Source organism: Dipteris shenzhenensis, chromosome 1, assembly GCF_047967505.1.
Source record: "Dipteris shenzhenensis isolate YYH24624 ecotype China chromosome 1, Dip_SZ_1.0, whole genome shotgun sequence".
Taxonomy (NCBI): domain Eukaryota; kingdom Viridiplantae; phylum Streptophyta; class Polypodiopsida; order Gleicheniales; family Dipteridaceae; genus Dipteris; species Dipteris shenzhenensis.
This window is the reverse complement of record NC_141596.1, coordinates 55232803-55257984: the sequence shown is the minus strand read 5'-3', so window position 1 is coordinate 55257984 and position 25182 is coordinate 55232803. Positions and strand designations below refer to the sequence as shown.

The following is a 25182-nucleotide window of genomic DNA, read 5'->3' as shown; positions in this document are numbered from 1 at the left end:
CCCCTTCTCACATTTGGTATCAGAGCAGGTTGATCTTGCTTCCTGCTCCTTTCTTCTTGTCCTCCAGCTCCAGCCCATAAGCTCCCATGCCAGCTCGCCGTATCGTCCGTACAGATCTACTACGGATTGATTCCGTACAGTTTGTACTGTACCTGCGACGCCTGTACCAGCACCTCTTGCATCATCGCCGTACAGACTCTACTTGTGCCGTACTACATGTTCCATACGCACCTGCGCCATACTACCCGTTCCGTACAGACCTGCGCCGTACTGCAGGTCCTACGCAGCACTTGTCCGTATGTTCGCCGTACATTCCGTACAGCTCATGCGAAAGGTTCGTCCGTACCGCACGTGTGGCGCCGTACATCTGCAGTTCGTTCGTACATCCCGTCCGTAAAGCGCCGTACAACCCGTACCTTTTGGTTGCTATTCTTTACGACCGTACAATCCAGTCGCAGGTTGTTCCGTACAGTTCCGTACAAAATACTGTACAGCCGGACTGACAGTTCCGTACTGTTAGTCCGTACAGTTTAAAGGTGGGCTTGGAAAGTCACATTTTTGCAGGATTTGCTTTGCAGGAGGATATTGGAAAGGTTTTTTTTGGTCAGGCTGTTGTGCATACAACCATTGTTTGGCTGTATTTTTGGGAACACATTTGGAGCTTTGGCAGACACATTACAATTTTGTGGCTTTTGTAAAAATTTTGGCACACATTGCAAGCAAATTGCAAGGATTGGCCAAGAAATTGGGGCTTTTGCAGGAGATTAGCTATTTGGGTAAAATTTGGCTCAATTTCAACTCGAAATTTGGGGCTTTTGCAGTTCTAATCTGAAATTTGGGGCTTTTGTTCAAAAATTGCAGATTTGGGGCTTTTAGTAAATTTGCCCCTTTCTGGTTGCAATTTCAAGCCACAAATTGGGGCTTTTGTGTTGGAAGAGCAATTTTGCAGGTTTCAGTTCACACTGCCTTCCTATGAGTGCTTTGAAGCGCTTTTGGCTGGTTTTGGGAGAGATTGAATGCTCTGACAGATTACTGACAGAGACATTATAGAGATTTGAGTTGCATTTTTAAGCCAGTGTTTGGCTGTGTTTTTTGGGATTTGTGCACTCCATTCCCAGCAAGGGAATTCAGATTTGCATTTGCTGTATTTTCTTTCTCATACATGGCTCAGCAAAATCAGAATGATTTCGGTTTCAATGGTCTCTCACAAGAGGATAAGCTGGATGGTACCAACTACTCCCTCTGGAGTTTTATGGCACGCAATATTCTGATTTCTCGTAATTTATGAGACTATGTAAGTGGGGATGAGCTCCGGCCAGCAAATGTGGCACCTAATACCCCTCCCCAACAAGGAGGAGGCAGAGGTCGTGCACAGGGTACAGTTGCAGCACAAGTTATTGGTGCAGTTATACCTACCACTCTAGAGCAGAAGAGATGGGATTCGCGTGATGCTTTAGCTTTGTTGTGTATTTCTCTTTAAGTGAAAAGATTCATCATTTCGCATATCCGGTCGTGTAAGACCTCAAAGGCAGCATGGGATATTTTGGAGAGCATGTATGCAGCTCGGAATGATGCCATGGTGTCTTTTTTGAAAAGAGAATTGTCTCATACACATATGGAAGAGGGTGACTCCATGTCAGTGCACCTCACAAAGCTACAGGATTTACGAGAGCAGTTGCTGAATATTGATGAGATCATTCGTGATTCAGAGATGATGACCACTACTTTGAATTCTCTTCTTGAGTCTTATCTCAACTTTCATACCTCGCTGAATTTGTCTTTGAGGGGGGGTGCAAATCCTCTCACTTTTCACGAGTTGATAGGACTTCTGCTGCAGGAAGAGCAGACCAGAAAAACATGGCTTTACGAGCAGGTGAACATGCCATGCTCTCAAAATTCAAGCCTAAAGTAAAGGGACAGGCAAAGACTTCAGCAAATCAGCCTTCCAGTGGTTCAGGACAGCCTTTTCAAAAGGCGAAGGGTGATGCAGGTAAGCCCAAGAAGAAGGGAATATGTCATTACTGCAAAAAGCCAGGTCACTACATTGGAGAATGCAAGAAAAGGCTTGCAAAAGAAAAGAAAAACAGCTCCGGTATGGCTGTCTCAGATTCAGCTCCTCATGCATCTGACAATGAGCAAGCTACAGCCAACTTTGTGGAGCACGACTATGCCTTCTTGTCTTGTATTTCAGACTCTCAGTTGGCTGCTTGGGATAGTACAGCCACTTGTAATGATGACACTTATGCTTTTCTGACATGCAGTTATGATTCTTCCAGGGATGCATCAGCTTTCAGTGTCAATGAGACACATAATACATGGTATTTTGACAGCGGTGCCTCAAAGCATATCACTTCTAGGAAGTGTCTCTTCACATCTCTGCATCCACCACCTGTTGGTAAAAAGGTCACATGTGCCAACAACTCCTCCTATTCAGTCCGTGGTACAGGAGAAGTTGAACTTACAGCCATTGATGGCTCAACATTCAGAATTTCTGATGTCTTGTATGTGCCTGGTATCACAAAAAATCTACTTTGAGTGTCCACTCTTAATAGAGCTGGATTTCATGTCATTTTTGAAGACGACAAGTGTGCAGTCCATGATAGAGAGCATGACTATGCCTTGAGATTGTCTGGCACTCTGCTGCGTGGTCTTTTTCAGCTTGACATGTATGAGAAAAGACCAGCACATGCTCTTACAGTTTCCACTCCTACTGCTGCTATGCAGAATGCAGAGTTATGGCATGCGAGATATGGACACATGCATTATGGCAGCTTGATGACGCTTCAAAAACATGCCATGGTTGATGCATTGCCTCCTCTTGAAACACCTCCTCCACATGCCTGTGAAGGGTACATTCTTGGTAAAATGCACAGATCTCCTTTTAAGAAGGATGGATTAGTTAAAGCTGTTCGAAAATTACAGCTTATCCATAGTGATGTCTGTGGTCCCATGAGGACTCCATCATTGGGTGGTCATCTTTACTTTGTCACTTTTATAGATGACTACTTCAACTACACTTGGGTTTATGGGCTGAAATGCAAATCAGGAGTGTTTATGGTCTTCAAACACTTTGCAGCCATGGTTGAGAATGAATCCGGACTCAAGATACAGACATTACTACGCACAGATAGAGGAGGGGTACTTGTTTGCGGATTTTGATGCTTTTTTGAAAGACAAGGGCATTGTACATCAGCTTACAATGAGGCTAACTCCTCAGCAAAATGGGAAAGCTGAGAAAAAATTGTACTCTTATGGAGATGGATAGATGTATGCTGAAAAGCAAAAAATTGCCTCACAAATTTTGGCTTGAAGGTCTCATGTGTGCCAATTATGTTTTGAATCGGGCACCCACAAAAGCTTTGAAGACCAAGACTCCCTATGAAGTTTGGCAAGGAAGAAAGCCTTCTGTGAATGCGTTTTTGTTGGGTACAGTGCAGAGAGCAAGGGCTACCGTCTCTACAATCCTGTCACACGCAAGATCATTGTCAGTAGAGATGTAATATTTTCAGAAAATTCAGCTCACACTCAAGCTGAATTTGATATGCCTTCTTCTTCCGGTGATGTCTTTGAAGGGTTACTACCCATTGCCTTGGGTTCCCCTGCTGATATATCTGATGAAAATCAGAATTTTCAGATACCTCCACATGCTTCGATTCAGCCACAGGATGCCATACGACCTCCACAAGCCGTGGAAGAGGTTGTTCAGCAAGAAATTGCAGATATACATGCAGCAAAAACAGTCCCAAATTGGCTGTTACAGACTCTCAGGGAGAGTAAAATTGATGCTCCATTACTTGGCAGAACTCGGAGTGCAGTAAGGCATGGGGGAGGTGCTCTTTCAGTTGAATTAGCTTATGCAGGTACTCTTCTTGATGAGGAGGAACCTGAGACATTTGAAGAGGCACAGGATAATGTGCATTGGATGAATGCCATGCACAATGTCGATTTGCCACTAGGTAAACATGCCATAGGTATACGGTGGGTTTTCAAAGTTAAAAGAAAGCCCGATGGCACCATTGACAAGTACAAGGCAAGGCTGGTCGCAAAAGGATATGCTCAGAAAAAGGGCATAGACTATGAGGAGACTTTTGCTCCTACATCCAGAATGACAACCATCCGGTCAGTTATTGCAATGGCTGCAAATTTTCAGTGCAATGTTCATCAGTTGGACAAAAAAACAGCCTTCCTTAATGGAGACTTGTTGGAAGAGGTTTATGCCAATCCAGGCTTTGAAATTTCAGGAAATGCACTTCAGGTATGCAAGCTGAATAAAGCTTTGTATGGGCTGAAACAGGCCCCACGTGCATGGTATGCAAAGATTCATGCCTTTCTAACCAGCAAGGGGCTGCACAACAGTCCAACTGAAAGCACCCTCTACATCAAGAAGGATGGGGGGGATATTTTAGTCATCATTCTTTACGTAGATGACTTACTGCTCACAGGGTCAAATGAAGATAATATTGCAGATTTTAAAGCTGAATTGCAGACCACTTTTGACATGTCAGATTTGGGGCTGCTACACTTTTATTTGGGGATCCAGTTCACTCAAGAGCAAAGTGGCATCGGTATGTCTCAATCCAAGTATGTGCAAAAACTCTTGGACAGATTCAACATGGAGGATTGTAAGCCCATAGCTACTCCCATGGAGCCGGGGCTGAAGCTTACAATGCATGAAGCAGGTGAATCATTTGATGTCACACTCTACAGTCAGGCTGTTGGATGCCTCATTTATCTCTGCAATACACGACTTGACATTCAGTTTGCAGTTTCTCAAGTGAGCAGATATTTGCACAGCCCAAAGACTATGCATTGGCAGGCTGTAAAACGCATCTTCCGTTATTTGGAAGGTACCAAGTCTTTTGGCTTGATGTTTCCCAGGGGGGGTGACTTGCAGATGCATGCCTACAGTGACTCAGATTGAGCTGGAGATTATGACACTAGGCAGTCCACAAGTGGCAATTGTTTCTTTTTGGGTAAAGCTTGTATTTCTTGGTTGAGCAAGAAACAATCTACAGTGGCTATCTCTTCATGTGAAGCTGAGTACAGGGCAGCTTTCACAGCGACAGTTGAATGTGTTTGGCTGCGTCGTTTATTTGCTGATCTTCATCTTTCATTGGAGGATCCTTCTCCAATTCTCATTGATAGTCAGAGTGCTATTGCAGTGGCAAAGAATCCTGTGTTTCATGCTCGCACGAAGCACATTGAGGTTCACTATCACTACGTCAGAGAGAAGTTGCATGCAGGAGAGATCAGCATGATCTATGTGTCAACACATGACAATGTTGCAGACATTTTCACCAAAGCACTTCCACGTGAAAAGTTTGAGGCATTTCGTAGTGGCCTGAACTTATCTGCTTTTGGTGATTGATCTTTTCCTTGTACATGACATTGGCACTGCAGGGGGGTGTTAGAATTATTGCTATAATTTAGCAGTGACCAATGTAATGTAATAAGTAGGTTAGGGGCACTTTTCCCTCACTTAGAGGTTTTTCCCCCTAACCACAGTTAGTTCACTAACTATGGTTAGTGAAGGATAAGGTTTTGTCACTTAGACAAAACCTATCACTCCATTTAGTTGTAACACTCTCATCTAATTGCAACTATGTTTTTCAGCTCACTCTCTCTCCTGTTTCTTGCTCTCACTGTTGCTCTCTCCCCTTCTCACAGTGCCACCATGACTAGAAAATACCAAGTATTCTGAGACATTTCCAGAGTACTTCAGCCCCATGGAGGGGGGTTTGTAGGCCATCCTCTGGTGGTTCTAGTGATGTCCTATAGGCCATGGTATGTGCCTTGTAGGCATAAATAAAGACACTTATAGTGTTAGTGTCTTTTAGGCCACATAGGACACTTAAGTCCTATGTGACACCTAGGACACTTAGTCCTAGGTCTAGGTACTTGTACCTTGTACTCATTTGTTTTTGGTTTATCCAAGATTTGACGTGACGGCTAAGTCATCTACCTGCACTCTCTCCTCACTGGAGCCATTTCCATTGAGAGGAAGGACACACACTCCCGATTCATGTGGATCCGGATCCGACGCACAGACACTCGTGACCTTTTCATAGCAATATGCTACTTCCCACCAGACACATCCCACTTCGCCAAAGTGGCACGAGAAGAGGGTGAGACATCTCCATATGCACCCTTACATCAGGATATCCCAGGCATTTCAGCCCGCAGGGAAGTTCTCCTTGTTGGGGACTTCAACACCACCACTCTTGGACTTCCGAGACGACTCTATCATGCTTCCAGACATGGACCTAGACGGAGCAGGTATGACTAGGACCTCATCGGACTGACACGGGCTTGTTACACCATATGGACACGCGCTCCTTGATTTGGACAGGATGCATGATCTCATCATCTACAATGGCCTCGACCTATGGCCCTCCTCAGGCGGTTTTACTTGCTTCCCACATGGGGGGGGCACTAGTGTAGTAGATTACATCATGGGATCCCCTACCTTCATTTCATGTATCACCGACTTCACCGTAGCACCACTCCCTCCAAGAGCTGATCACACATACCTATTCTTCACTATCGCCACCCCATGCTTAGCCACACCACACACACCACATAGGAAGCACGACACCTACCACGACATACACTTTGATCACAGCCTCTCACCGGCCTACTCTGGATGCCTAAACAGACTCCTAACCTACATTGATCACATGCCACTCATAGAGGACCGTGCTGTCCTAATTAGTCGCATACTCCACGAGGCTGCCCTCCAAATCTTTCCCCACACCACACGGTCCACTAGACCACCACCTCTTGGTTTTGTACCCTGCAACAATTGGTACGATGCGGAGTGCAAGGCTTATCGTTGACAGCTCCGACTTGAAACCATATGTCACCTCCCGAACACACCAGACACGGTACGCAAGTACTGACGTCTCGTACGTCGGAAGAAGTAGGCTTTTTTTCGTCAAAATGAGGAGGAGCTGCTGCACATCTTGTACAGCAACAACTCTAAGGATTTTTTGCGGAGATTCCTTGAGCGTAGGTCCCCATCACCCCTCACCGACACAAGAGTCTGGCACATGTATGCACACCATCTATATGATGTCCCACACCAGCCCACTCCAGACCTCATACACACACCTCGTCCCACCACTTGCACGTTGTTCACCAGAGGGGGAGTCAAGGACGCAACATTGAAACTGCACAATGGCCGAGCTAAGGATCACGAGGGGCTATGCACTGAGTTTATTGCATATGGGATCGACACGTTAGCCCCGATCCTAGCAAAGCTATTCAATGACGCTGTTTGCCTTGGCTTCACCCGCACTTGGACACTCAACACCATCACCCCCATCCACAAGGTAGGGGATCCCATGGACCCGAGTAACTACAGGACTATCATGATTGGACATGTGATATCCAAGATCTATGCAGCTGTATTGGATGCATTGGTCAGCCTGTTCGTAGAGATGAGAGGGCTCAGAGCAGAGGGTCAGGCCGGTTTCAGGCGAGACCATGGGACTATGGATCACATACTCACACTCAGGAGTGTCATTGAGGAGGCCAGATCACGGAAGGAGAGGGTATACTGTTGCTTCGTGGATTTCCACAAAGCCTTTGACACAGTATCTCGAGCTCGTCTTATCACACGCCTACAGACATTGGGATTTAATTAGGAGATCATCTGGGCAGTCATGGCACTGTATGAGAGAGTCTCAGGCTGAGTTCGTATAGGTGCAGGTTGGACAGATGAGATCCTGAGTACCATAGGGGTCAAACAGGGTTGTCCCTTATCACCGACCCTGTTTGGCCTCTACATCGATGAGCTTGAGACTTTCATGGGGACGTTTGGAGGGACCGGTTGCTCACTTGCCGGGATCATCATCAGGATTCTTCTTGATGCAGATGCACCTGAGGGGCTCCAGCGACACCTGGATGCACTGCAGGCTTTTTGTTTATCCCATGATTTGGAGGTCAACCTTGGCAAGACCAAGGTCATGATCTTTAACATCTCTCGAGCAAACATGTATGGAAACAATTTACTTTTACTTTGGGTGGGTCACCAGTTGAGATCGTATCCTCATACACTTACTTGGGGGTGATCTTCTCCGGCCCGATCTTCACGATGAGACCAGCGATGCAGGCCAGACTCAGCAGGGGATACGCCTCACTGGCTCGGCTAGAGAGAGAGTGCTTTCACTCCCACTTCAAGGACCCTCGGACCAAGGCTCTTCTCTTCGACTCCTTCGTCCGACCAGCCGGTATGTATGGCAGCCCTTGTTGGGGGCCTGACATGTCAGAGATAGAGTGGACACGGGTGGAGCGCTTGCAGATCCTCATGCTCTCACAAATGATCTGGGGGAAACTGTCTGTACCACATCACATCATTCAGGCCGAGTTTGGTGCCTCTCCACTCCAGCTAGATGCAGCCTTTCAGACCATCACATATCTACATCGGGTTAGATCATATGGGGACTGCACATCAGGGAGATAGAGGTTGCCATGGTTGGCTCTTGATTCCTCCAGATGCTGGTATGCACGGACTCATAGATGGTTTGTGAGACTAGGGTTCCACATCGATAGGATACCTCCTTTTCAGTACAGTTTAGATGCCCCTCCGGTACTCCCACCCACCATCCCGATTGGGCCACATACCAACCAGGTCATTCGAGAGGATCTCCTGCAGCTACACACCTTTAGGACCTGGTTGGAGCCGAGGGAGCTTCCAGTGAAGCTGAGTTTCTACAGAGATTACTGTCTTTGCATTTCGAGGAGGGATTCATCATACCACCGGGGTACACTAAGCTTCATTTGGCTCACTCACTATGGATCTCCTTCGGACATTTTCGGGTATCATCACACCGCCTCCGCATAGAGAGCGGCAGAGCAGAGGGGATTCCTAGGGAGCATCGCTTATGCATATTGTGCGACTGTCAGGAGGTTGAGTCGGAGGAGCATTTTATTTTCAGGTGCCCAGTGTACTACGAGATCCGAGGTCGCTGCCACTGTCTCTTCAGAGACGGCTCCGGGCTCCTTTCCAGATTCCTCGCCTACCCAGATGAGAGATGCCTCGCGGCCTTAATTCACGAGGGAATCCGACATAGAGAGTACTTACTCAGGCGACGGGCCTTGGCCACATCATCAGACACCTCTCAGAGCAGGATCACAGAGTTCTTCCCATCGAGTGACATTGATCGTCCAGTCTCTAGCCGTCGACGTGACTGAGACTTCGACTCGAAGATCGCAGCACAACACACGAGACATCGAGGGGACACACAAATCACTCTGGGGGACCTCCCGTCATTGTTTAGACCCGGGATACGTCCCACGGGAGTCACGGTGGCTCTGGTCTTGCGTCGAGCCTCGTCCAGGAAATCGAGACGCACGGCACCCCTTGACGGGCACCAGCGTCCCATCACTGGCTATGCACCAGCCAGGGGGACATGACATACGGAGGATTCCACTCCGCTCCAGTCCTTTTCTTTTCATTGTTACATCCAGATGTATTTGATTATCTATGATCAGACTTAGGATTCAGCACGGGTGATGATGCTCATTTCATTAGCTCCACCCTTACTGTGATTTGTATCAGGTTTTCTTTCAGTCTCATAGACATGTCTTCCGAAGACTCTAATAAAATTTCTTTCTTTCTTTCTTTCTTTCTCTGTCCTATTTGATCCTACATTGGTGAAAGAAGTTACGAAAAATGGAAAAGTTATGAAACATTCAAAGAAGAGCTAGAGCAGTGATTTTCATTGAAGCATAAGGTGAACTAACATATAGAGCTGATATAATTCATACAATATCGACAGTGGGTACCTGATTATAGAGGATAGGTATATCTATGGTATGGTAGTGCTGCCATTTCCATTTAGAGAGTGCAAAGCATAGGTTAAAAAAGAAACAAACAGAGAAAAGGAACTTCTATTAATGCTGAAATCCAACCATACAAATTGGCAAAACCGGAAAGGTGCCAATCGTGGCCAAAACAAAAAACAAAAACCTGCCTGTTGCCAGAGATCCCAGCTCACTGCCTAGGGATTCTCTGTAACAGGGGCTAACAACCACTGTGGTGGACTATACAGCCAGCGAATCCCTCGCGGCGTGAAATCATAGAATACACCTGCAGGCCAAGCCTTGCAAAAGCGTGCGTGCCTAGCGTCGGTAGCTCGAGAATCTGGAATGCCACGCTCCCAAATGGATCGCAGCGTATAAATGATATCCTGCCAAATGGCAACGAGTGTAGCCGTCAGAGGAACATGGTGCCAGCTGCAACGGGCCACCCAGATGTTCCAGGATGTGACGCTGGCCACCGTCTCCCAGACACTATCCTCTCTCGACTGAGGGGGATGGTGAGAAGGGGGGGGAGTAGCCATGTGAAGCTCAATGTTGTGAATGCTCCAACCCTGTATCCGGTAGGCTGGCGAGACCGTGTCTATGGAGAAGGCATGGCCCCCCTCAGTAAGCCACGCTGCCATACCCCACGTGAAATCTTTCTGCGAACTTTGAAGCCGTGCCACGATCCGAAGCGCTCCGAGCCAGATCCTCTAAGCTGCTGGGCAGCTCCATAAGCAGTGAGGAATAGTCTTCATAGGTCCGATTGTACATCTATGGCAGCTGCCATCCACCTGTATCTGCTCAAGCCACGGGCCCACTGGGAGGCCTCCGTGTGCAAGCATCCAGAAGAAATAGGATATCTTCCGTGGTCGCAGGCTAGACCATAGGCGGGCCCAAAATCGGGATCTAACCTCCTCGGGCACCTAAGAGAACATCATTCATCGATGCCCCTTCTATGATTGTTGGAACTCCACAATGTTGTGCACCAAGTTTGTCAATTTTATGAGAGAGAGTTGCATTAAGTGGAATTTCAGATGGTTGGGAAGCTTCAAACTCGTCTACTCCAAAGACAACAGCAATCATTGACACAACTGGAAAAGTTCTTTCATTGAGTTTGTCAATAAACATGAGCTCAGCCATGCCTAATAAAACATCACTGTTAGAATATTTTCTTTTGTCTATGTGCATGAATTCATCCACTCTAGATAAGGCATCAATTCTGTGCATAAATTCATCCACTCTGGATAAGGTTTCACTTTTGAAATCATCCAAATTCTCAAATTGATATTTTGCCATATGGTAGTATATGTTGTTTCTATCAATGAAAGCCACTCTGTCTCTGCCGCGAAGGGGTGCAGGCCATTGCGTCCATCCGGATGCGACGTCCTATCTGCGTGGTGTATGAGAAGAAATGCACGTCCTCCACTCTCTCTGAGAGACTTGCTCTGATCGGCCATAACCACTCTCCGGGGTCCCAGTGTATCTCGTTGAGAGGGCATCCCTCCCATAACCATAGTCTCCACAACCATTACTACATGAGGCTGATTTTTGATTGGACATTCTCAACTATAGGTGACTAGAGACCGACAGTCAACTATTAAGCTATCTCCTTGTTTCAATGATGTTTTGCATACTCCCGTTCTCATACATTCATCCTTGCTTGCTTCTGTGGTGGTTTTTAATAGGCAATCATTCTCCATCATATCTCTTTAGAGGATCTGGTGTACCTATTGTAGATAGGTCATTAGAGAAGGGCTGAAGGAGGAGAAATAACTATTATCACTGATCTAGCAAAACTTACTCTAAGGAGTCATAGGGACAAATGCAGTATAGACTTTCAAGCAGCTTGAGAATGCCCTCAAGGTGTTTGTGAAAATGTATTGTTCCCCTCCCGATTGGTTGTTTTGTGATGATATATAGCGCATTCATGACCCATTTTTAAATCTCCCAACTTAATACTTACATCATTGGGTTGAGTTTTACATATTCTCATGATGCATATACTTGGTCACGAGACAAGCTACTTAAGGCTTTCTCATATTTTGGTTTTTTGGGAGGCAGGTACAAAAATAGAATGTAATATTTACTTCCTCAGGACACCTTCCTATATGACCTCAAATTTTATTGGCACTTTCATTCCGAGTCAAACCAAGTTTTGTGCTCCAGTTTTTGATTTGCTTGCATTTCCTTCAATGTACGTGGCTAGTCTTATGTCTTCCTTCTGGGAAAAAATCGTGGCTAGTCTTTTGCATGCACTTATTGTTATTTCTCTAGGATGGATCTTCACTACTAAGGTTTTTTGACATGCAAAGGCTAATTGTATTATTTTATTTCATGTCTGCCTTGGATACAGGTATCGTGGCAAGAGAATGAGGATAGACTATTTTCTGATTTCAAGGAAGCTTCTTCATAGGCTCACAAAGAGTGACATACATGGTCATGGTATTGAAATGGAAGGTAATGTCGCACAAGCTTTCTTTTGCTTTTGGTCTTGTGTAGGTTTTGCTTTGTGAGCTCAAATATCTATTGTATGTGCACAAAAAAGTATATGCAGCTTCTGACTTGATCTCAGTTTGTATGCAATTAGACTCTCTCCGAATTATCAATGAATACCCAGCACAATCAAACAAAAAGACTGCAGTTTTTAAATGTGGCAGCATAGAACCCTTTGTTTTTTTTCAATAAGAGAAGAAGATAAGATGGAGACTTGTGACAGGGGCAAGTATGTGGCCTCAAGGCAACACGACAAGTGAAATGATGCAGACTCTCCACAGCCCCTGTTGCTCACATTATCTTTGTGAGAATCTGCATGATTAATTCTTGTATCCTGATGGCAGACCTAGATTAATGGAGGATGTCACTGTGGGTGGAGTTCAATGGCACTATTTCTATTCTCCATAACTCCAAAAGGGGAGAATGGCACTACTGCCATTCACCATAACCCCATGATGGAGAATGACGCTAGTGCCATTTAGCATATTCCTCTTGGGTTATGGAGAATGACACTATTGCCATTCTCCTCTATAGTTCCTATTGAGTCCTACAACTATGGAGAATGACACTATTGCCATTCTCCTCTATAGTTCCTATTGGGTCCTACAACTATGATGGCCAACTTCCAAATGGGCCTTCAATAAACATCAAGGTCACAAAGCAAGTTGACTACGTGAATTTTGCAACGTCTACTGAGTTGTACTCCCAAACCTGAAGAGGGAGAGATAGCAGCAAAAGATGGGGCCTTCAGCTCTTAATACGCTGAGTAGAGCATTGACAAAACAAGTCCTTGCCAATGTTTTATAAAACTGAAAGGCTGTCATCCATGGAGAGCAATGCAGTTGATAGGAAGCTCTAATTAGAGCTGGACTTAGCCAAACTTTTGAACTAACATCTAAGACCCTACACAGGCTTATAGATTACGCTAACATACCTTATCCAGCACTGTGGTGAATGCATAAATTACAAAGTCATGATTCGTAAGTTCAGCAATGATTTTTACAAGCATTAGGTTCTGGTGTCCTTGCTGCACCAATATCCACACAGCGTGCTTCATTACTTTTTTTATCTTGAACAACTGAGGCTTCTCTGTGAAGCACGTTGAGTGTGTCCATAGTAATGGGCAGTCCAGATTGCTTGTCGAAGATATACACTTTTTATTTAGATGGCTATCTTAGGACCCCCACTTTCTCTGGAAGGTTATGAGTCTTACATTGAAGGGATGTGTTGCGGTGTCTGCTAGTTGAAGCTCAACTTGCACAATTTCTTTTGCACACTCAAGGTCTCCGACAACCTTTCCGGTCATCAAATTCTTTTCTTCCACTTGTGGTTGGACAAGGTATCATTAGACCCACTAGAGCAAGTGATTCGCACTATTTTATAGCATCTAGGTGAAGGCAGAAAGCTTCTAAAAGCTGAGAATATTAGAAAAGGCAGCTTTGGAAAGCTGTAAAAAGCTTAAAAGATGATTTCTAATATCTTAGTTTGTAATTGTAATATTTGATTAGTTATTCTAAGTTAGAGTAGTATTTAGAAGTTAGTTTAATCTTTTAATTAGGTTTTAAAAAAAAGTTTGCCCAGCACACAATCAATTAAATTAGTAGGCCTAGAACAAATGCAATCCTGGGTTTGCTAGGCTCATAACTTGACCTAGACAACTGAGAATTTAACCAATCTGAAGTGATTCTTTAGCCTCGATGTGTGCTTACTAATGTGCAACTGAGTGATTAAGTGTCAGGAATAAACCATAGGTATTGTAGACCCAATGGATGTTAGGAAACCCTTGCAGATTGTGAAGAGACATCAGTCTCATATGACATGTAATAATTTAATCAGGTGGAGGGTGATCCGGTAGAAAATAGTCAATCAACTGGTAGCTTCACTAATGTGAAGTCCACCTCATGCACGAGCTTCCAACATCCTATCACTGGAGGTGACTAACGATAGCCCATCACCCTACTGTAGATGGTGTAAACAAGACCGTTTTGAAGATGATACCGAAGATGCTAAAAGTCATATTGAAGATTACAAATCACAATCAAGGTGATAGATCACTCTGAAGGTGATAGAGTCACATGTAAGGTCACATGGTCACACTGAAGGTGACAAGAGCTATACTGAAGATAGCATATATGGTGATCAACTGTGATAAGAGCATGCTTCTATATTGTAAAATAGCCAGATAGCATATATGGTGATTAACTGTGATAAGAGCATGCTTCTATATTGTACAATATCCATGTGCACAGGATTTGTAGAAGATAGCCGGCCTGGGTGTAAAGTCCTGTCACAAGAACTCGCACGAAGAAACATTGTGTGGTCAGTAAACATATGGTCATAAGAAATAGGACCCAATAATGATCCATAAATGTAGAGAAAAGTAGGTATGTTACAACCATGGATTATGATACACATGTTCTAGCAAAGTCGAGAGCGTGAGCACTCTTTTTACAGAATGAAATACACCACCACTTTCCACAACTACCATAATCTCTGTGTTACCTCTAGAAGATCAGGGTATTTGCTTCATGACAGCCCCTCATCAACCCTTCATATCCATAATCCATGCTTGAAAATTTGAGGACACCTACGAACATTTTATGGAGACTTGGAATTAAAAGTAACAAACAAAATGTTTGGTATGTCCTCTGTAGTGCCACTTGATGGTGTGGGAGTGGGGTTGTTTGCATATTAGCTTGTATGATCTGCTAATTGCCAAGTTGCATGGCTACCATGTTGGATGCAAATCTACCAATGTTGCAATATTGTCAATTAGTGCAGGTTCGAAATAATGCGTGACTAACCATGTGCCCTTATGAAACCTTTCAAGGTACACTAAGCTAGAACTTGTTAGCTTATGAGGGTGGAAGTAAGGATAACTTTCAGAATTAGCAGTTCATTTCTAGGATGATCTTTTTCAAATGGATGTTTTTATTTCTATGATGCAAATATGACTAATATAACAAGGAAGTTGCCTTAAAGTTGGAGCACACATCCATGCATGCACATGTGCGCGTGTGCACATGTGCAAGTGAGAATGACTAAGAAAATGCATATGTGCATGCAAGGTAGTATAACAGGGAATACACACGCAGGCATGCACACACGCACATGCATATAGGGTCGGAAGTAGGGAGAGCAGACTTCTTTTGCAAGCTAGAATGAAGAAGTTTGCATTCTATTCCTTTTCACTCTTGATTTATGAAAACAAATAAAGGGAGAATAGAGATGGTGGAAGCAAGGATAATTTTCAAAACAAAAGCTGTGATGCTCTTCTAATGTACGTCCTCATTAAGTGCTTCTATGTGAAACTCTATCCCATTATCATGTATGCATTGTTTTGTGAATCTTGGATATACAATGATTTTGTTACTTGTTGGGTATGAAGGTACTTATGTTTGCTTTAACAACATTTTTTTTCTTGTGGCTTCCAATAGGGTTCTACGGAAGTGATCATTGCCCTATTACCATGGAGTTATCCTTGGAGTAGTCATGCGAACGATCCTTGACTTTTATAGGTTAATGGGATCAACATTTTTTGGGGAGTTTGATCAATCTCTCCTTACCTTGCCGTACTTCAATGTTGTCAAATATGATATTAGAATATAACACTCATCCAGGTTATTAAAACTTGCAACTAGCATATTGGCCTAGAAGGATTGCCAAAGCTCTCTTTCAGGCATTTTGTAACTCAATTTATTGAGGACTGTAAGTAACATGTTGGCCTGACGGATGGCCAAACTCTCATGCAAGCCTACTAGTCCCTTTTGATTCAAGGTCTTTCATCTATACATCCCTTTTCTTTATCTTTAAATACCCCCTCCCCTTGGTTTCTCTCTCTTTATACATTCTATTACATCAATAATGTTTTTTGTACTTTTAATTCAATGACAACGATTTTTTCGACATGCATCATATCTCTCAAGCATCCTTGTGTTCTTTCATAAAGGCTATGATGTGTTTGAATGGCATGTGTAAATTAAACCTAAAGCAAACTTCCACTATACAAAAAATATGAAATTTTCATGACTATCGCATAGGTGGAAAAGTAATTGCAAATCCTTTTGCAAGAAGTTTGGCTTTGTATCTTCCAAGGGGATGTAAATTTGTTTAGAGCTATTTTGCTTTTGTTATTTGTTGAATTCTATATTCCCTTTTAATACTATCGTATGATGCACCTGTTTCTTCATTCATTGATGTTTTCCATGTGGGGGAATTGATTTGCAATATTGTTATAAATTAGTTGTTCTCTCTTCATGAGTGTTACACCTCCCTATCTTGCTTTGACCTTTTCTATTAATTAATTTCTCCCCCACAATTAATCTAAAGTAAAAAAGGACCAACATTAAACTGTTAATCGCAAACATTAATTGCGCCGCCTTCATCGTTGCCCTCGCCTCCGCTCGCCTTTTGACCCTTCCCTTTGCGCTGTTCTCTCTCTTCGCTCGAACCCCCTCTCTCCCCCTTCCTCCCCTTTATTCCTCCTTTCTTCACTGCTGCCCATCACAGTCCTTGGGAGGCTTTCATAGCCCCCTTGTCCTCTACTTCAGCCTGTCCTAGTCTCTATACCAGCCTGCAGCTCTTTTTGGAGAGCAGTAGCTCGCGCGGCTTTTGGATTCGAAGCTTCTTGACTTCATTTCTTAATCGCTATTTCGTGCCATTGCCTTACGTTAATCGATTTCACACTTTCGTTAATTGACCATTCGCACCCGCCTGCCATCGCAACTAATTGGTCCCGAATTCTCGCGCTATTTGTCATCAAGAGAAAACTGGTAGGTTCTTCTAATTGTTTTTGATAGGTAGGCCCTAAGGTTGACTGTAGTTGTAACTCATCTTGTACTTCCTATTGATGTCTTTAGGTTTCCTTGATTTTAGTTGGTCTGAGTGGTGGTGATACTAACCTTTGTATTTGCCAACCACAATTTTCTTAATAAAAAATTACATGTTTTAAAATAGATTTTTAGGCAAGCAGCATAGTGGAACCAAACCCGCTTTCTATCCTCTTGTTGAGCCACGTGGCATGCTATAAAAAGCAACCCCAAACCCAAGCAGCACAGTGGCTTGGAACGATATTCTACTCGCCTAGCCTGACACCGTTCACTACTGCTTGCCCAGTTCTAGTTAAAAATTAGTTCGAATAAGTTGTAAGCTACCTTACTTTGATCATGTTAGTCAGGGATAATACATTTTGTTCACTGGCATCAATTTTCTTGGCTTCATCGATATCAATATATGCTATGGTTTGAAAGCCCAAAGATCGTGGATGGTTGAACTAGTTTGATCGATAACTAGTTCAATCCATAATTTGCTTTATATTTCACATGGCTTAGTACTCTTTGAGATTGTCTTGTTCTTTCTATGTTTCGGTGTGGTGCATCAACATCAGTTGATTGTCTTTTGATTCCATTGTCCTTGCAAAAAGTAAAGAAATAAGTTGACACGTATTCTTGTTTGTCTATCCTTAGCATCTTATCCTTCTGTTACTTAGTTTTAAACTACTGCTTTGAATTTCTTGAATTTCTCAAATATATTTGCTTTCTCCTTGAAGAAACATGTCCACCATTATCTATTATAACCATAAATAAATATGACATAGGGAAGTGAAACACTTATGCATCATATATTGGCTATATTTGATTGTATCAAATCTAAAAGTGTTGGGCTATAGTATTTTCAAATGTAGCTGTAGCTTGTTTTCCAAAATACCATGCATAACAGATCGTTGAGGTTTATTAACCTAATGTTCCTACTCCACTGAATTCCTACTTCACTGAATTCCACTAGAGAGGGCGATTATTCTAATAAAATGAAATATTTAAAATATAAGAAATCCACCAATCTAATGAGGAAGATAATATCATAAAACTTTGTATCTAGCATATTTAGAAATATGAGAGCTCTTGGAGGTCCATTTGGAGGTGTGGTTTGAGTCTTGCAATGCTTGACAAGTAGTGTTGGCGTGCCCATTAGCTAGTAAAAAAATAGCAATATCATTAGATTGCAAGGTTTGCAACCACTAGTTGAGATGTAGGTTGGCATGCCTCTTAATTACCTCGCTCCAAGATTTTACAGGTTTACATATTTGAGCCACAATTCCAAATGGAGTCATGTAAGATAGGAAATGACAAAGTTAGCTCTACACATTTACCTTACTCATTGGATTCCTTGATCTTTTATAAGTTTGATATTCCATTTTTAAGGCTTCACACCACCATCTTAATGTAGGATTTGGCACACTACAGGCTATAGCTAAATCTTAGGTTTAATGTCTCATAGTTGATCATAGAGAATATAGAATTTATAAAAATCTCTATAAAACCAATGAAAACAAGATTGTCATAAATGTGTAGAGCCTTTCCATGCCATTTAGTAATCCATATGGATTTGTAGTTTAAAAAATTAAGCCTACAACATCGTGTAGCCGTCTACTTGAGGGGCACAGTGACATGCTCACTATATAAGTCATTTTATGACTTTGCAATTTCATGAACTTACAATTTCCTAACGTAAACAACTTGAGGCATGTGGGTGTGCCTCTCAGGTAGGTTTACTTTAAGGCATTGCAAGTAAAGTTCTTCTCACACACAACTTCTAAATCGGGTTCTAAATCGGGTCTTATAAGATATTATATACAATGGTATCAGAAGACATACACATTTATCATATTTTCTTGTTTGTTGGATTCTCAGAGCCCTTATATTTCTTGATATTTAAGTTTTAAATAAATGAAGCAACATCTAGACCTAGGATTTTGCATCTTCCAAGTGACATGCTACAATTTACAACTAACTTTGAGATAATAAAACAATGTATCAATTTTTATAAGATCCCTACAAAAAAAAGAAAAGAGAAGGTCATAAATGTGTAGAGGATTTCATTCTATTCAATTCACTATCTTTTAGGAGTTTATCTAAATTTGCGGTGGAAAAGATGCAAACTTACCAAATTGTGGATTGACCCACTACTGGGGCATGTTGGCATTCCCCTGAATTAGGATATTGCAAGTGTCGGATCCACTTGCTGGCTTGTTGATAACAGACCTAGTTGGCAAGATTTGGGTCTTAGAGGGAGAGGGTTGTGGCTTTGAATGGGGTGAAGAAGTAGTATCATGAAAAACTGGTGGTGTCGGAGAAGGTGGGTTAGAGATGGTATCGGGGGAGTATACTGGTGTGGGGTTAATGGTCATTGTGCCTTTACCCCGGTTATGTATAATACTCAAACACATATATATATGAATGAAAAAGAAGATTAGGGTGTTCTGCACCCACCAAAACTTGTGTGGCTCTCTCTTTCTCTCTCTCCCTCTTCCATTCTTGCTTCCGTTGAGAGCACTCTAACTTGGTATCAGAGCTTGGGTGATCTAGCTGAGCGTGCGTGAATGCCTGGAAGCTCAATAGCTCTGTGGGAGGAAGGAGAAGCTTTGTGGGAAGCATTGTGGGTGATTTTACTTGCATCCGAGTGCGTAGAGACCTTGAAGGAACCTTTGGAAAGTCACTTTGGTTTTGTGAAGTGGTTTTCAGCGCCTGTTAAGTGTTTTCAAAGAAAAAATCATTTTAAAAAGCTTTTCCCTGTTCCGTTTGACAACAAAGACTCCGTATTGACTTATAGAGGCAACTATTGCTTGCTTTTGGTGTCCATTTTACTTTAGGAGCTTGGAAACACCTTCATTCTTGAATTCGGGATCATTTCATTGGATTTCTGACTCACTGTGTCAGTTTCTACGTTTTTCTGCCCGGGTGTTGGAACTCAAATTTGCTTTTCTGCCTGGGTGTTGGAACTCAAATTTGGAGCAACCATTTGCAGATTTGTCAGTTCCGGTGGACTCAGGAGGTCTTAAAACTTCTATGTTCTCATCATTCACACTCCGGTGGAGTTTACAAACAGTTATGTTTCCAAAAACGTTTTCCAGTCTGTGTGTTGGACCTAGTGATTGAGACCATGGTTTTCAAAACCCTTTGTCCCATTACGTTCCGGATGCCTAAAAACCCCTACCTGTCAGCTCTTGCACGATTCGATGGAGTATTTTCAGAGTTATAGATCTTTGTGTATTGGATTTCGTCTCTCTGTTATGCACTTTTTCATTCTCAGGTTTTGAAACCTTAGATTTATGCCACATGGCAGTGGATAAGTGTTGACTCCCATTTCTCACTCATTGGTTGGGATTTTGGAGTTCCAGCAGAAGAGAGATATTTGTAGATTTTCTTGCTGAGTCCGATTATGCAATGGCGCCCATATTTTGAGACATCTCAGGTTCTATTTTCAGTAGCGGTCATTGTTGTGGGACGCTTTGCACATGGATGCTATTTTATGCTGAGGGACAGCTTTGACACATTGCAGGTAATGCACTGATAGTGTTATGCTCTCTTGGATGAGATATTGTTGATGTATATGCCCATGGATGGTGTTTATGCTTGAACCATTTGGCACTTATTGGCACTTTGGATTGCCATTGCAGTTAGCATTTTCTTTTGGGCTAGATTTGCTCATATGGATGCATAGTATATGCACATGAGTTAGATGCGTTTTTTGATGCTTTGAGCCTTGAGTTTTGGTGACATTATCCTTCATTAAAGTAGACATATTGGGTGCACCGGGTATTTGGTGTGATTCTCTCTTGCAGGCACTAGCATTGGGATTTTGCTTCATTTGCATCATGGCATCCTCTTCCATGTCTGAAAAGGAGTTTTTCAGCATTAAAAAGTTTAATGGGACAAAATTTTCTTTGTGGAAAGAACAAATAAGGGATATGCTTATTCAAAAGAAGTAGATTAAACCCTTGGCAGGTATTGAAGCTAAGCTTGCAGATATGTCTGAGGATGATGGGAATGAGTTGGATGCATTAGCAAAGTCTATTATTAGACTTCATCTTGCAGAGTCACTTTATTTCACAGTAGTAAATGAGTATACTATAGAAGATTTGTGGAAGAAATTGTGTGCCACTTATGAGAAGGAAACTGCCTCTAATAAAGTTTACCTCATGAAGAGGTTGTTTGAGCTGCAAATGAAGGAAGGAGTCTCCATTGCTTCTCACTTGAATGAATTCAATATTATTTTCAGCCAGCTTCAGGCTTAGAAGATGAATTTTGATGCGAAGACTAAGGCAATCTTATGTTCATTGTTTGCAAAAGAAAACTTTATGTCACCTACTCCCACTATGTCACATGCATAGTCATTTCCAAGATGCACACAACCTGTCTTTCCACTATCATAAGTGGAGAACCATTCCCATGGGGAGTAACATGGAATGAAGCACTAGAATCCAAAATCCAATCCTGAAAATATGCATCATCTGAACTGGTAAGCAACTTTGCAGATAAACTAGACATGAAGAGAATGTCATTGTCACTATCATGTGTGACTGCATTAATCTCCTCGATCTTCACTTTTCCTTTGTCCTCCCTTGGACTCTCTTCCTTCTGATTTGCACCCCAATTTGCATTCTTCTTCTTATCCTTTTGCTCTCTTTTCAACTTGTAGCAATCTTTTTTCGTATGGCCCTTCTTGCCCTAGTGGTAACACTCAATGTTCCGTGCCGTGGACTAGCTACGAGACTTTTCTCTTTCTTAGGACTTTCCCATGAACTGTGATCTACCCCTTTGCACATTTAAGGCTACATCCTGCTTGTTGCCATCCATAGACTTCCGTCTAATCTTCTCGGCCAATAAGCTACCCACAACATCATCAAATTTCAGTACTCCACCAGGTGCAGAGTTACTAGCAGCTGTACGGAAGGTATCCCATGAGAAGTAGATTCTTAAACTGTTGTTCGACATCCTCATCAAACTTGCTGGTTGTGAGGAGAACAGAAAGGGCTGCATCTCTCTCTATCAAATCAAAGGAGAAAGAAGAAGCATCTTGAAGGAGAATAGCATACTCACAGAAAGAGAGAGGGACATTATCCATAGCCATACCTAGAGTCTTCTTGAAGTTAGCACTCTTGTTAAGAGAGCTCTAAATATCCACTGGGACTGTTTGGTGAGGGGAGATAGCAGTCATGACAGATTGCCCAACCATGGATAAGTCTATTGACAAACTGAAAAGAGGGGTTATCAATAGGAATGAAATATCTCAAGTGTTATTCAAGATGGAGTAGATTGCAAAAGATAGGATAAATTTGGTTTGCTAAGGCATGGGAATGTGTTGATGAAATAAAGTGGTCAAAGGATTCTCTAGGGGAAGCCATGAGTGTGGGAGGAAGCTAGGGAGGACAAATATAAAGGCTGTGGAAAGCAGGGTTATGTAGGAGTGTGAATACTAACAATGTGAAAATGACACTTAGTAATGCACTTTATAAAGGGGAAATTGCCCTAATAATAATTTAATTTAAAAATGTTCGAAAATAGAAAATAAAAACAATAAAGATCTCTCTCTCTCTCTCTCTCTCTCTCCCTCCCCTCCCTCTCTCTCCCCCTCCCCCCCCTCTCTCTCTCTCTCTCTCTCTCTCTCTCTCTCTCTCTCTCTCTCTCCCCCTCCCCCCCTTCTCTCTCTCTCTCTCTCTCTCTCTCTCTCTCCCTCCGTCCCTCCGTCCCTCCGTCCCTCTCTCTCTCTCTCTCTCTCTCTCTCTCTCTCTCTCTCCCCCCCCGCCCCTTTCTCCCTCTCTCCCTCTCTCCCCCTCTCTCCACCCCGCCCCTCAAATGTGGCCTTACTGGCTGAAAAAGCTCATGTTGACAAAACCCTTGCTGAATTTAAAAAGCAAGGAGGGAAAATACAAGAAGAGTGGAGGAAGGAAAAGGCCAAGAAAGAGGACTGGGAACAAGAGAAAACTGATATGATGTGAGATATGGACATGAAAAGTAGTTTTCTTACATCTAAGGTAGAGAGCTTGGAAGCTCAGATGAGGGCAAATACACATGGAGATGAAGGGGAGCTTCAGTCATACCTACACGAGGAGATGAACACCATTAGGGAACAAATGAAGCAAATCAAGGTGGAAAAGGGAACTTCAGAAGAAGGATGCAAGATCATAGATGAACTGAAATGTGAGAACGAAAAACTCAGAAAAGACTTGGCATTCTTGCAAGACACTATGAAGGGTAAACATGCTGAATTCACCTAGGAAATCAAGAAAGGAGAGGCTGCAATTTTGGAATGGAGCGATGTGGTCAAGAAAGGTACTGCTGTTCCCAAGAAAGAGTTCATTTCAGATGCTCTAGAGGAGGACAAAAGGAGAAACAATAAACCCCCCCCCCCCTCTCTCTCTCTCTCTCTCTCTCTCATATTGATCCTCATTAAGTCTATATGGTGTGTAGTTTATAAACACAAAAGGCCTTCATTTCATTTTTACAACTTCTCAATTACTTCTCTCTCTCTCTCTCTCTCTCTCTCTCTCTCTCTCAGTCTCTCAGTCTCTCTCTCTCTCGCAACAGCAAGCTTATATGGTACGTAGTCCGTAAAGACACCTATATTTTATTTTTAGAGCTTTCGCTTCTGGATGCCAATTTGGACTTAAATTTTTTACTTTAAATCCTTCTCTCTCTCTCTCTCTCACCTTGATGATTTGTCTTTTGGGCAAACTTTATAGCCCAACAAGGCTTCTAGAGAAGATATGGAATTTCATGAAATTAACAAGAGAAATGAGCTCATTTGATGTGTTCTAATTGTTTTAATACCAAACATGACTAAGTTTGAACATTTCTCGCAAAACTTGTGAAACTTTTGTTAGCCCAAACTGGTGGGGAGATAGACAGATAGAAAAGAAATCAAAGAAATTTTTTAAAGCCCAAATTGGCATCCAAAGGAGGGCGATGGCGTTCTCCTCTTGATGCCAATTTAGGCTTTAAAAGAATTTCACAACTTTTGCTAAAAATGTCCAAATATGGTCATGTTTGGTATCGAAACGATTGGAATACATCAAATGAGCTCATTTCTCTTATTATTTTCATGGAATTCCATCTCTAGTATAATTTTGTGCATGCTAGCTCTCCTTTGGAAGCCTTTTTGCGCTAAAGAATTTGCCCAAACTGGTGGGAAAAAAAAGATAAATTAGCACGAAGAGAGAGAGAGAGAGAGAGAGAGAGAGAGAGAGAGAGAGAGAGAGAGAGAGAGAGAGAGAGAGATGTGATAAGTGGAATAGGTGGAACAAAACACATTGGTTGCCAAAAAAACTCGCTCCAAAATTCGCTCAAAAAACTCGCTCCTTGCACACACTCTACCACCACCATAGTACCAATACACAAGGCAAGTGACCCTATGGATTTTGGGAACTATCGCACTCTCATGATTAGCCACATGCTGGCCAAGATCTATGGATCGATACTGGAGAGGGAGATCAGCAGTAGCCATATAGAGACACATGGGTAGCGTGCTCTAGGGCAGGCAGGTTTTCGGAGATAGCACTCCACTCTAGACCACATCTTCACCCTGAGGACTATTATTGAGGAGGCGAGGTCGAGAAGCTAGAAAGTCTACGCTTGTTTTATAGACTTTCAAAAGGCCTTCAACACTCGCATGATCAGGAGACTACAGGATACGCAGATTCTAGAGGTTCTAATCTGGGGAGTGGTGAGCCTATACAAGTCCATCAGAGGGAGAGTTCATGTCCCAGGAGGCCTATTAGATTCATTTGAGAGTACAATCATACAATAAAGCAACAATGCCATCTCTCACTGACTCTGTTCGGGTTCTACATTGATAAGATTGCATCTTTCGTAGACCATCTAGGAGGCGAGGGAGCACCACTAGCAGACTTGATAATACAGATTCTACTATACGTGGACGCCATAGTCCTCGTGTCATCTTTGGTGGAGGGACTACAGAGACAATAGATGCCCTAGAGGTGTTTTGTATAGAAAGAGACTTGATGGTTAACCTTGGGAAGACCAAGGTCATGATCTTCAATACCTCTTACATAGTGCTCCACCGACATAGCTTTACATACTAGAG

The 25182-nt window shown here is 42.8% G+C and overlaps 1 protein-coding gene across 2 annotated transcripts in view; it reads left to right on the top strand.

The window, feature by feature from the left end:
* Positions 1-16106, top strand: part of LOC147906060 (DNAse I-like superfamily protein) — a 74931-nt gene extending 58825 nt beyond the window's left edge. For both annotated transcript variants that reach the window (XM_087382908.1, XM_087382918.1), the window contains exons 8-9: positions 12161-12264; positions 15738-16106. In XM_087382908.1, the coding sequence (XP_087239034.1) occupies positions 12161-12264; positions 15738-15790 (157 nt within the window). In that variant the 3' untranslated portion in view covers positions 15791-16106. The remainder of the gene's footprint in view (positions 1-12160; positions 12265-15737) is intronic.
* The last annotated feature ends 9076 nt before the right edge of the window (positions 16107-25182 follow it).